Source organism: Lycium ferocissimum, chromosome 8 (genome assembly GCF_029784015.1).
Source record: "Lycium ferocissimum isolate CSIRO_LF1 chromosome 8, AGI_CSIRO_Lferr_CH_V1, whole genome shotgun sequence".
NCBI classification, from domain to species: Eukaryota; Viridiplantae; Streptophyta; class Magnoliopsida; order Solanales; family Solanaceae; genus Lycium; species Lycium ferocissimum.
Window position 1 is genome coordinate 33,346,379 of NC_081349.1, and position 13,686 is coordinate 33,360,064.

Here is a 13,686-nt window from a genome sequence, read left to right on the forward strand (position 1 = left end):
TAAAGAATAAAAATTATATAAACAATCTAAAATTTTGACAAAAGAGGTTCGGATTAACCTCCTTCTGCCTCTCGAGCTCCATCTATGCTCACAGTATCATCAAGGGGCAGATAAGCCTACCTTTTAGTATTCATTTGTGTTGCTTTTTTGGCCAAAATGAGGTCGAGGCAGATTTAGAGCGAGTTATATCAGTTCAATTGAACTCATTGCTTTTAGTTGAAATTATGTATATATAGACCAAAATAAAATATTACTCTCGTAACTGAACCATTTGTTGCTCCTCCTCCTCCTCCTCTTCTTCTTCTTCTTCTTCCTCCTCGTCTTCTTCCTCTTCTTCTTCCTCTTCCTCTTCGTCCTCCTCTTTTTCTTCTTCTTCACGTGTCTGAAGTTAGTTTTGAAACAATTAAATTTTAAAAAATATGTTCAACTATACTTTAAATAGGGGTCCTAAAAATGGCTCATATTTACAATAATGGTCTTGTCGGTGGGTGGTCTTCAACTTTTGACCCCGCTTGCCTTATGGACAAAACTTCAAATTTAACAAGTTTTGACTTCTTGATTTTGAAGGTTTGTCCATAAAGCAGGCGGAATCAAAAAACCAAGCCACCCATTTTAAGGTCATTGGGTGTAATTTTCGGACTAAAAACCGCTATACTTGTAAACTTCACCCGATCTCCTAATTTAGAATTGTTCGATGGGTCATTTGCACGATTACCCTTCAAAGGCACTGGTCTTAAATTTTGTCCCTCAAATTGGTAGTCTTTAGTTTTTACCCTTCGCCTAATATCATGAGGTTTGGGGTTTGAATCTCAGCTCAGTCCAAAAAAAAAAATCGCAAGGAGAGTTTCGTAGCAAAGTTAGGCCTAAGGCAGAGTTTTAAATGCAAAACTCTGCTTTGCGAATTCAAACCTCTGCCTCGCAAATTTTTTTTTTTTTTTTTTAATTGCTAAGTTGGGGTTCGAACTCAGAACCTCAGGCTATTAGGTGAAGGAAAAATTAAAGACCACCAATTTGAGGGACGAAAATTAAAGAACAGTGCCTTTGAAGGGCAATCCGCACAAAAAACATGTAGTTCGATCAAGTGAGCATTAGGATTCATATTTGGGCTTGGGGTGCTTTAAGCCCAATAAAGTTAAATATTTTTAGACTACCAATTAGGCTTGGTTTGTTAGTTGGTACCAGTTCACAAGTTGGGTTGTAATATAATCTACCTATCCTTTTTATAGGTCATTCTTAATGTATAATAATAATTTGATTTTGGGATTTTGCAATTTTCTGGTACTATCAAGATATAGGAAGTGTAGAAAAAACTATAGCAGATCATATCTAGGTGGTCCAAGGAGGATCAGTATCCTTGGTGGGCCCCGACTTAAAAATCTACCACTTGGTCAACTTGTCGACAAGAGTAAATAATCACTACTTGAATTTAGTGGTCTGTATTGAATTAACTAATTAAACCTTAAGAGCTAAGATAATAAAATGAGAATTCATATTTATTCACCATTGTTAACTGGTAAATTTCATTTAACACGTGCTATGCACTTACTAGTTTGTTGTAAATAGCTAAGTTTTTGTTAGTATTACTGATCCACCTCGCCTTTTTCTTCAAGTACTTAGTATTCAAAGTTCACTGACTTGATAATTCGAATATGTGCGCCCATTAAAAGGAATAAGGACATTTTCTATTACAGAGATATCTATTTTCATGACTCAAATTCGCTATTTTTGACTAATGTTAAATGGATCTCACCACACCTTTCATCCCTCTTCTCATGACTCTACCAATTTCCTACTTATTAGTTTGAGGCGTTCATTATCAAAGGATTCTCCATTTTCATAGACGAGATTTAGAAAGAAAAAAAAATAAACAGAAGATCGAGAAGGAATAGTCAACTTGTTTGATTCGTCAAGTCCTTTTGCATTTATTGCTGAACGATTAAAGCGCCAACCTAGTAAAAATGCAAACCCACATGTCTGAATCCTATAGAATGTTTTACAAGCTCAAGAAGTAACGAACAAGAGGGTTAGCTTGAGAATAAAGATCTGTCTCATCAGAGTAAATGAATCTACGACGAGGTGATGTGGTGAACAGTAATTAGGACTTCTCCACCCTCAATCAAAATTTTCGAATTCAAACCCTGAATATAAAACACGTCTTGATAGGGTGACCGTTACCCCTTCATGAGCCTATTCAACACGAAACTAAATTTATTTAGATCAAATGATTAAACTATGCAAAAAATAAATAAAAGAATCTCATAACATCCTTCATGGTCCCACCCCCTGTTCTCATGACCTAACAAATTTCTATATAAAACAAAAACAAAAACAAAATGCCTCATCTATTGAAAAAGAGTTTTCAATATTGAGGGGTTTTAAACTTTTATATCATAACCATTGGTCTTACTAAAAGAATGTTTCACAATTATTCTCACCAAAACGACACAACATAAAACACAAAACGACAACCCCACTCTCCAAATAGCAACCACCCATATATAGAAAAAAAAAAAAAAAAAAAAGCGAATCAATCAATCAAATACCAAGTCCTTCACATCTATACTCAAAACTAAAAACCCCATCTTTTCATCAGTACAAGTAGGTAAAAATTGTTAGTGAAAATTGCAAAAATGGACCAAAATGTGTTAGATGATATTATAACTAGGCTTCTTGAAGTAAAGGGTAAACCTGGGAAACAAGTTGTGTTGACTGAGGCTGAAATCAAACAGTTGTGTTTGATTTCTAAAGAGATTTTCTTGAGACAACCTAATTTATTGGAACTTGAAGCACCAATCAAGATTTGTGGTAAAGTTTCAATTTTTATCCTTAATTCTTGATTAATTAGTTACTAGTTCCCCCTTTTTTAATTATTTTTTTTAGCTGTTTTGGGGTTTTATTTTGTTTGTTTCTTGTAAAGTTGAATTTTTTAGGTGATGGGTTTTTTGTATTAGTTGGTAAGATTGGTTATTTTCCTTTGGTTTGTGTTATGTGGTATGTGTGTGTATATGGATATCTGATGCCCATCTTTTATATGTACATGTAGTTTTTTCACTAAATATTTAGTGTGTTTTGAAAAATTCGAGCTTAAATGATGAAGTGGGGATTCATATAGGCGACCCCAACTTGTTTGGGACTGAGGCGTAGTTGTTGTTGAAAAATTTGCCAATGTTACATTGGTTTAATGCGAGTAGGTCAAGGCAAATAATATTCGGATAACATAACTTTGCTTGTGCTATAATCATGTTTTCTTTGGCGTATAGTATATGTTTGTTGATCAATTTAGCTTTTATTGTGCATTTGAGCTGACCAAACTGTCAGTTATTAATATTTTGTTTGCAATTAGCTTCGTTTTTTGATGTGTTTGAAGAGGAGTGTAAATCATGCTTTAAGAGTCTTGTGGTTTCTATTTGGTTTATAAGTGTTGTCGTTTCCATTAGCTGGAGAAAATTGTATTTTGTTTTCTGTTGTTTTGTCGTGTTTGAACGATTCACTTGTCTTTTATTGGGCTAATGAATTCCTGGCGGCGCTGGATAAATTTTTGTGGGATTATTTTATTTCCTTGTGTTACACTTACATTTAATCTGGTGTTTGACGGTGTCCAAGTATGTTTTGAGTTTAATGCAAGATTTAGAGACCTCTAGTTGTAGTCAACCTGTTTCACTCGTTTTCAGCTGTTTTTGGGTTTTATTTTCTTTGTTTCTTGTAAAGTTGCCTTTTTTAGATGATGGGGTTTTTGTATTAGTTGCTAAGATTGGTTATTTTCCTTTGGTCTATGTTATACGGTGTGTATATGGATATCTAATACTGATAATTTTTATCTGGTAGATGTAGTTTTTTCACTAAATATTTAGTGCATTTTGAAAAATTCGAGCTTAAATGAAGAAGTGGGGATTCATATAGGGGACCCCGACTTGTTTGGGACTGAGACGTAGTTGTTGTTGTTGAAAAATTCACAAGGCAAGCCTGTGTTACATCGGTTTAATACGAGTAGGTCGAGGCAAATGAATATTTATATAATATAACTTTGCTTGTGGTGTATGTTCAGGTTTTCTTTGGCTTGAAGTATATGTTTGTTGATCAATTTAGCTTTTACTGTGTATTGAGCTGACAACCTATCAGTTATTAATGTTTCATTCGGAATTAGCTTCGTTTTATGATGTGTTTGAAGAGGAGTGTAAATCATGCTTTAAGAATCTCCTGGTTTCTATTTGTCCATAAGTCTTGTCTTTTCCATCAGCTGGAGAAAATTGTATTTGTTTTCTGTTGTTTTGTCGTGTTTGAACGATTCACTTGGCTTTTATTGGGCTAATGAATTCCTGGTGCCGCTGGATAAATTTTTGTGGGATTATTTTATTTCCTTGTGTTACACTTACATTTAATCTGGTGTTTGTCGGGGTCCAAGTATGTTTTGACTTTTGAGTTTAGTGCGAGATTTAGAGACCACTAGTTGTAGCGAGCCCTACTTTGCCTTGAAGAAAAACTACTTAGTATCGGAATGGAATAGGCTTGAATAGAGCAGAAGAATAAGATGATTCATATAACTGACCCTAATTAATTTCGATATGAAGTGTTTTGTTGTCAATGGTTTTTATCGTTTTGAATTATATGCTTGGTACTGGTTGCTTTTATGAATGTGTGATGCAACTCTGGAAAAACCCTGTTTACTTTTAATTCGCTGCATTACTATCTTCAAGTCCATCTCTACATTCTTAGGTGTGGTGGTTGGGCTTTTATTGTCTCACTACATCTATGCTTTCCATTTCATATGTTGTTATTAGTTTTCAAACATTAAATAGCTGAATCTACTTTTCTTTTCACTCTCTTTAGCTTATTGTTTTCTGATAACCGTGGTGTCTGGGCCAGCTTGCGCGCACCTCGACTAATTCCACGGGTACCTGCCACTTCCCACCAGGACCAGGTAACTTTGTCCATCAAGGCTAGGACAATGGGACGAAATCACCTAGTGTTTTTGTCTATGCTGGGATTTGAACCTGAGACCTTATAGTTTTCAACCCACTTCATTGACCACTAGGCCACACCCTTGGATCCTCTCACTCTCTTTAACTTGCTCCTCAAGCCTTTAGTTTTCCCTCCTTTGATGAGCTTATGTGTTGGTTATCTACATGAATTTCCTTTGTCTGCTTAGTATTTATGCGTCTTGGTATACCTAGCTGGCAGTCTCTTATATTTATAGTTCCACTAATTTCTTGGAATGTAATATGTCATGAAGTCATTTCCCACAACTAATCGATGTAGTGTTTCTCCACCTCTTTCTTTCAATTGATGGTTTATAGCTGTGAATTATGCCATTAACTGAGCATGTAAGGTCGTTGCTACTCTTGCAAAAATTAAGACTCGTGGTCTTCAATTAATGTCTTCAATTTTAGTACTAATATTGGTTTTGTCACTTTGGTTATCTTCAGTATTTTTGCTGTCAGTATTTTGCTTTTCTTCAATATTTTCACCATAGCTTCTTTACTCTTGTATTTTTCAAACCTGTTTTGAAACACGTTTTTCTTGAGCCGAGGGTCTATCGGAAACAACATCTCTACCCCACAAAGGTAGGGGTAAGGTCTGCGTACACTCCACCCTCCCCGGTGCACCATTTGTGGGATCAGCGGGTATGATGTTGTTGTTGTTGGACTTCAATTATGGCTTTAGTTACGCTCTTGTTGTGTCCAGCACTCCACCTTTTATGGCTTTGTAAAGTCACCTTGGAAGATGGGTGCAAGCAATCTGAGTTTAGTTGGTAGATGCATGTACCTTAAGCATGTATGTCTAAATATGGACTTACATTATATATATGGCTCTCACTCTTGAGGTTATTGAGATAGGTCATTCGAAGTCAAAGTCCAATCTTGAAGCTATATGAGTGAGTTTGACTTTGAACAAAGATATTTCGCTACGTAAGCCCAAAATGGAGTAGCTGAGAAGACACCTTAGTTCAGCAGCACCATGTTTCTCAATTCTAAGCTATGTTACAAAAATTGAGGTACAATTATCAGATATGCAACCTAATCCAACAGAGGGCTGTTCAATTTTTCGCTAGTTTTTGATGGAGTATATCTTTTGGTATTTATATGAAGGCACTTTGAGTCTATGGCTTGAAGAATGAGAGATGTCTTGGTGTTGGTTGCTTTCTATGCCAACTTACTAGTGTTAGAACAAGCGCTTAGGATTTATAGTACCCGTTATCGCCTTCGTTCATAGCTTGTAAAAAGCCATAAATTTATGAATTTTGATCTGCTCATACGTAGTTTAGTGATGCTTTTTTCTGACTGTGTTTAGAATCTTAAAATTTTATATTTGGCCACCAAGGAACAGAAGATTTGATAGTGGAGTCACGCCCAATTTGGTTATTACGGATTTGTGGCAAAGTGTGATGAGGCAAACTAGGATTGAGCATTTCCAAGAATAGGCTAGTTCTACTTATGTGACGTGTAAAACAAGACCCTTAGCGACTTACCAACTATTTAGAGATACAAGAACTTGACCAAGCTATGTGTTACTATACGATGGCTGTTATTGATATTTAGGGTAATTATGTCCCAATATTCATGTGAATAAGCTGCAAAATTTTGAAACATCCGTAAATACCAGTTATAATATAGATGAAACTGATCCACGGAATTGGTTGTGACTTGTATGAACTTTCAAGGAAGCAATTAGTTTGTCGGTTTTTGATGACTTCAAAACTTCATCTTAGGAAAAAGAGGGGCATTTGAATCTAAGAGTCAGAACGTATTACTTCATATTTAAAGTTCGCTATTTAGGAAACTTTTTGTGTAATTGAGCAAGCTTGGTTTACGATCTTTTTTTTTCCATCTTAGTAGAAATGTTTATTCTGTTTTGACCAGTGCTTAAGTCAATCTTTTAACTAGGGAAAGCATGTTCTGGGACATGCACAAAAAGTTGGTTTCTTAATGTCTTTTTGACAGTTTATCCTGTTGACTTTTCAGGTGATATTCATGGTCAATATTCTGATCTTCTACGACTTTTTGAGTATGGTGGATTGCCTCCTCAATCAAACTATTTATTTTTAGGGGATTATGTTGATCGTGGCAAGCAGAGCCTAGAGACTATATGTCTTCTACTTGCCTACAAGATAAGATATCCGGAAAACTTTTTCTTGCTTCGGGGAAATCATGAATGTGCTTCCATAAACCGCATTTACGGATTTTATGACGAATGTAAGAGAAGATTTAACGTTAGGTTATGGAAAATCTTCACAGATTGCTTCAATTGTCTGCCAGTTGCTGCTTTAATAGACGAAAAGATTCTATGTATGCATGGCGGCCTCTCTCCTGATTTGAACCATTTAGACCAAATTAGAAATCTCCAGCGCCCAACTGATGTTCCCGATGCTGGTTTGCTTTGTGATTTGCTTTGGTCCGATCCTAGTAAAGATGTTCAAGGATGGGGACTGAATGACCGGGGAGTTTCATACACTTTTGGTGCAGATAAAGTGACAGAATTTCTTGAGAAGCATGATCTGGATCTTATTTGCCGTGCTCACCAGGTCTAACCCACATGCTGTATAATTTTCTTTAGTATTTAGGTTTGCGTAGGCTTATAATCAGTTGATCGGTGATCTATAAGTTGATATATAGTCTATGGGTGTAAAGGTCAATCACGAGGTTCAAAAGTTGAGAGTGTGCCAAAAATGGCCCTTATGTTTGAGAGTAGGTTCAAAATAGTCCTTTAAGTGTGCACTAAACAGTTTTGGTCCTTTAAGTTTGTCAAAAGCTAACGCTTTTAGTCTACATCAAATATTTAACAATTTATGTTACTTAGATTTGACGGAAATTGTGGGAAAAAAGATTTAATATATGCCAAGAAATTCCCATTAAACTTAAAATATGCAACACAAATTACTGCCCTAGACACTAAAACAATATTCAAAATAGCAGGAATTGTTTATAATCGTAAAAAAAATAGCAGAAATTGTACATAAAAAGCTACACAAGACTCTAGAAATAAATAATTTTGTTGCAGAAACTACAAAAATTGTACCTCTAAATTTGAGTTCCCACTAATTTCCTTTTTCTTTCATAATTCTCGTCAAATCTAACAAACAGAGTTTGTAAGTATTTGACGGAGACTAAGAGTGTTGACTTTTGAAAAATTTAAAGGATCAAAATTGTTCAGTACATATTTAAGGGAATATTTTAAATCTACCCTCAAACACAAGGGACCATTTGTATCATATCTTTTCAAAAGTTTATTCAGCTATTCTGCTTCTGTTCTCTATCTGGCTGATTAAGTGAAATTCTATAAGTTGAATGGGAGGTTTCCTTGTTTTCATTTTTCTATTAAATCTCCTAATGCTTTTGAAAGTTCTTACAGGTTGTGGAGGATGGGTATGAGTTTTTTGCTAATCGGCAACTTGTAACTGTATTTTCTGCACCGAATTATTGTGGAGAGTTTGATAATGCTGGTGCTATGATGAGCGTAGATGAGACTTTAATGTGCTCCTTTCAAATATTAAAACCTGCTGAAAAGAAGCCCAAATTCAGCTTTGGAAGTACAACTACTACTAAACCCGGATCTCCTACTGGAATGAAGGTAAAGAAAATAATTGCTGTTCAATAGACATAAATTGGTTAGCTCTTTTGTTCTGTTGGAATTACAGAGACTTGGAGAAACATTATGCACTGAACAACTTGCCTTTCCAATACTCAAGGTTTCCAATACATATTTATTCAAATAGAAAACGTTCTTACCATTTAATGGACTTTTTTTTTTACGTGCTCTGTCATTATTGGTGGGCTTTGGGGAGGAACTTCATACGGATTTTACATAAACTCTTTTAAGATGATATATCACCCAAGGGTGTGGCCTACTCGTCAATGAAGTGGGTTGAGAATCATTAGATCACAGGTTCAAATCTCAGCGGAGGCAAAAACACTAGTCATGTCTTCCCATCTGCCCAAACCTTAGTGGATAGAGTTACTTGGTACATGTCTGATGAGAGGTAGCATGTGCCCCGTGGAACTAGTAGTGGTATGCGCAAGCTGGCCAGATACCACGGTTATTAAAAACAAAAAACAAAAAAGAACTCTTGTAGATGGTTGATTTGGGTGGTGCTTTTCGTTTAAGCCATGAGTTACATGTCCAAGAAACACTTTATATGCTCATGCGACATTATAGATTTCCTACTCTGCCTGTAGGTATTTTTTTCTTATAACACCTTAGGAGACTCCGCACTTCAAGTTTCGGGGTCTTACCCTGTGCGCGCCCGAAGGGTAGCGTCTGCGGGTTCTCTTGTCATAAAAAATAGTGAAATGTTGTTATAGAGGATGGTTGTTATAGATAGTTCTGTCAAGTGAAAATATAGCATGATGCTAAATTCTTGGTATGTCTCCTTGAAAATGAAGTTTGGTGGTAAACTCTTCTTAATAATTAATTTTCATAAAGGAAGAAGAGAACTCTCCTTAGTATAAAACATCCAACTATGTCAACATGTTATTGCTGTCTATACAACATAGCCAGTGTAATCCCACAACTATATATTGCTGTCTATCTAGTGGGAAAATCTGGGAAAAATCGAACTTGTACATTTATGTGTGATAGTTTGGAGACAAAGTTGGTATTAGTTTGTTGGGTGATTCGAGACTTTCTAGGAGCTTAAAATTTTCATTGGTTCTGCTTCATGGCACTGAACTAAGCAAATATGCTTGATTTAACGTGTATCATATCCGGTTTTGGTAATTGTAAGTCCTTTGGTAGTTGAGACATTTAAATGATCATCTATCTCTTTATGGTTTCGAAATGACCACACTATCTTTCAGCGTTCTCATGTTGGAGACATCTTTAGTTTCCTAAGTTTAAAATCCTAGTTGGTGGTCTAAATCCCGGGATATTATGACATCTAGATTTCCTGCACCCTTTTTTTGCACTCGAGTGTGGCCTAGCCAGTGGCAGAGCCATGATTTTCACTAAGGTGATTCAAAATAAAAAAAGGTAAACAAACGAAGAAGTCAAGAGGATTCAACATCTATTATATATACATAAAAACAATTTTGACCTCGTATATGCTGTATAATTTTCCGGCTAATGGGATTCGGATGAACGAAACCCCCCCAGCTCTGCTCCTGGGCCTAGCAGTGAATGAAGTGGATGAAAATCATAGGAAACTAGGTTTCGAATCCCATCAGAGACAAAAGACACTGATGTGGGCTGAGTTACTCGGTCCCTATTTTGGTAGGAGGTAGCAGGAACTTGATGGAATTGTCATGCGTGCAGGTTGACAGGACACCACCGTTATCACACACACAAGAAGAAAAATGTCCTCACCCCTTTTTTAACGGATATTTCCTTTGAAACATTAGTAAGTTGATCTACTAATGCTACCCATTTTGAATGTTTTTAGTCTGCTTGTCTACTGTTGACCTGCCTGGTGAAGTATATGAATGTGTGTCTGTTAGTTAACTTGCTCGAGTGTACAGACGTGAGTTTTAAACAAGAATATTTAATGCTTGCAACTATGTGTTTACTGCAGTCCTTTCTTAATGCCAAAGTATGAGAACCGGCTTGACGGAAATTGATGTTTATTGCAGTCGTTTTTTAATTCCAAAGCATGAGAAGCAGCTTCACGAGGGGGATTAAGCAAGAACTGTTAACGTGCTTGAAATTACCGTTTTACTGCAGTCTTTTCTTAATGCCAAAGTATAAGAGCCAACTGCAGAAGTTGCCTCAGAAGGCTTAGAGAGAGAGATCAAAATTTGATGATCATTTTAACCAATGGTGGATGTGTAAAATAGTATGAGAAAATGATGGAAAACCATATTTGGTCATTTTATTTTTTGGGCTCAAATTCATCGTTTTAATTTAATTGTAAGCTATGCAGCATCTCTTTATTTTGTGCAACTAATCCATAGCAAATGGTAATGGCTTCTCTCTCTTTCTCTCTCTTTCACATTGAAGTGAGATCTCTTTCTTACGTTTTGATTGATTTCTAGCCTGTCAAATACATTTGCTAACAGTTCTTGCATTTTGATGTTACCCGCACTGGGTGTTTATCAGTTAACCATGATAAATAAGTATGGTTTGGTTAAACACCAGGTGAAGATTAGTTTTTACCCGTTTTGACATAGTAGTGAAAATGAGAACTTATTTTTGGGTGCCACTCGGTGCCTCATACTCGCCTTGGGACCGAATTCCAGTTGAGAAGGTGAAGCGCTCAATACTAAAGGCGATTTTATTCCTAAGCTTGAATCTGAGACCTCTAGCTAAAGATAGAGGAATACTTACCAATTCACCATAACTTTTGGTGCCGAGAGAACTTATTATTCAAAAGGGTACATACATTATGCCTCACTATTACGATAATGGCCCTCATTATGAGTTGGTGATAGAGTCATTAGATGTTGTGATATAAGGTAGCAGATATCCAATCTAATGGGCACTTCATTGGTGAGAGAGTTCTTCTGTGTTGTGACGTGAGATTATATTCAATCTAATAGTTAAAATGCACACATTGATTCGAGCACCATTCTAATAGAAAGGTGTGGAGGTCGAGGATTAAGCTACATGATTAGTAGGTAGCCTAGTGGCCTATGTAGCAGTAGTATTAGGTAGTAGTCGTGTAGTTTCGTTTCTTCAATTTGTGTTACTATCTGTTACCCCATTTGCTTTTTATCGTGCTATTTTGTTACCATACTTCTCTTGATACCATGATTTTTACTTTGATAATTTGCTGTCACATAACTGTTTCTTTCGAGCTGAGGGTCTATCGGAAACAACCTCTCTATACCATAAAGGTAGGGATAAGGTCTGCTTACATCTTATCCTCTCCAAACCTCACTTATGGGATCACACTGGGTATGTTGTTGTTGGGTATGTTGTTGTTGTTCGGTTTCATCTCCACATGTCCTTAAGAACACTCGGCAGTTGACTTTTATTCTCCAATAATTGATAAAAGTTTATATAAATGACGTTTAGCAAATAAAGTAAACTTATCTTTTAATCAAACTAGTTTTGTTTTTGTTATGATTGTTTGTTATGATGATGATATTGTACTGTTACAAACTTTACGGTATATGTGGTCAGGAAGTGTGATAAATAGTTAAATGAAAGTATTCAAGTGCTTTTGTTTACAAATTTTTCTAAAATCTCGTATATACATACTTTATGTCCTCGACAATAAAGTCGAAATTACTAATTATATATTCCATGCAATAGGATAAAAAGCTTGTCTCCACGTACCCCTTACACACGTTACTAGATTGAGACTGTCACCTACTTTATTTAGAGTAAAGAATAATAACCGACTCCACTCACTAAAAATATGTGTCGTGTCAATAAGGGTAAAAATAAATTTAGGTAATTGGGTTCATATCAATGTCACATGACTCAATTTGACATGCTAATACACTTATCTTTATAATATATTTAGACCGATTCTCTGAGCATAACACATGATGTAACTGACATATGTTAAAGCTGGGTGCAAATAACTTTTTTTTTTTGTGTGTTAATCCTATTAATGTTACCACATGATGTAACTGAGATATGTTAAGCTGGGTGCAAATAACACTTCTTTTTGTGTGGGTTAATCCTATTAATGTTACATTTCAATTTTCTCACCCATTTCTGTTACAAAAATAGTTTGTTTTGCGTCATTTCGGTTCGAACTCCTGTCTAATGTATTGTCTAAATTAGAAAAATGTCATAGGGATTACCTTTCTGTTGATCGTTCCAAATTTATGTCTGTTTTATTTAAAGAAAATTTTACTTTCTTAGTTCACTTTGATTAGACGACTACCAACTCCACATGCAATTGCTTCTACCTTTTGATTTCTTCTCCAACCCCCAGTTGCTAAATAAGTAATGAAATATTTTTCTTTTTGTGTTTTAACTTTTTCTATACTAATAATGTATTCTTTTATATCGTCAGATTAAGATAACCTACAATAACAAGTAGTAATTCTTTATAGTAAATTAGTTTAGTAACATAAAAATAGACTAAATAACATGCTATAACCTAAAAATCAATTACGATGTGTTTATATAAGTTGTATTACGATGTGTTTGTATGAGTTATCTTTCCGCTAATTTTGGGCGTTTGTATTTTGTAGTAAGCTCTTGGATGACTTTTGTTTGCGTTAATTAGTCTTTCTAAATGTTCTATTCTAGAAATATTCCAAACTTTATGTGGTTGTCAATAAAGTGAAGTGGAAGAAACAATGTCACATGGCTCAGTTTGATAAGCTTCTTAACATATCTATATATGTGGCTTTGGACCCATTTTTCATTGGTAAAAACCAAATTATAGTAGTTTATTATGGTTAAGTTATAAATTAATGTGATAATATGTGTAAATGAATTGGATGCTATGTCAATCCCATATCTGGAATTGATATTCATATATATCAAGATAATATTGTAGATTGATCTATAGATCCATATCAAACGCAACTTCTATCTTTATTTTATTCCAGGTAGTCTAATTTATGATTATGAAGATTCTTATCTGAATAATAATTACGGGGAATCCAGAAAATTTTAAATTGCAACTGCTTGATAAAGAAAATGAAAATAAAGACCTCTTCGGCTTTAAATACAATTTAGTGATAAGAGCGTCGGTAAAGACGTGTGTCATGACTTATGAGAAAGTGAGAATGTGTATAAAGTTAAAAACAGAGGCTGATATAGCATGTTTGCTACGGATCAATCAAACTCAAT

General features: G+C 35.2%; 1 protein-coding gene across 3 annotated transcripts; it reads left to right on the forward strand.

Annotated features, from left to right (window-relative positions):
- The first annotated feature begins 2,440 nt into the window (after positions 1-2,440).
- On the forward strand, positions 2,441-10,912 carry LOC132068141 (serine/threonine-protein phosphatase PP1-like). Of its 3 annotated transcripts, XM_059461623.1 has the most exons (5): positions 2,441-2,805; positions 6,960-7,519; positions 8,347-8,565; positions 10,246-10,330; positions 10,560-10,912. In XM_059461623.1, exons 1-4 carry the CDS (start codon positions 2,631-2,633, stop codon positions 10,321-10,323), a joined length of 1,032 nt encoding a protein of 343 aa, XP_059317606.1. In that variant the 5' UTR covers positions 2,441-2,630; the 3' UTR covers positions 10,324-10,330; positions 10,560-10,912. The 3 variants fall into 3 exon arrangements, with proteins under 3 accessions (XP_059317606.1, XP_059317608.1, XP_059317607.1); XM_059461625.1 differs by lacking the exon at positions 10,246-10,330 and having other exon boundaries at positions 2,444-2,805; positions 10,502-10,912; XM_059461624.1 differs by lacking the exon at positions 10,246-10,330 and having other exon boundaries at positions 2,454-2,805.
- The last annotated feature ends 2,774 nt before the right edge of the window (positions 10,913-13,686 follow it).

What these genes read in the sequence shown, in the direction of transcription:
- LOC132068141 (XM_059461623.1), top strand. Translation starts at nt 2,631, where the DNA reads ATGGACCAAAATGTGTTAGATGATATTATAACTAGGCTTCTTGAAGTA. An exon ending in TTATTTGCCGTGCTCACCAG is followed by an intron (nt 7,520 to 8,346) that starts GTCTAACCCACA and finishes AAGTTCTTACAG; the next exon opens with GTTGTGGAGGATGGGTATGA. An exon ending in GATCTCCTACTGGAATGAAG is followed by an intron (nt 8,566 to 10,245) that starts GTAAAGAAAATA and finishes TCATGCGTGCAG; the next exon opens with GTTGACAGGACACCACCGTT.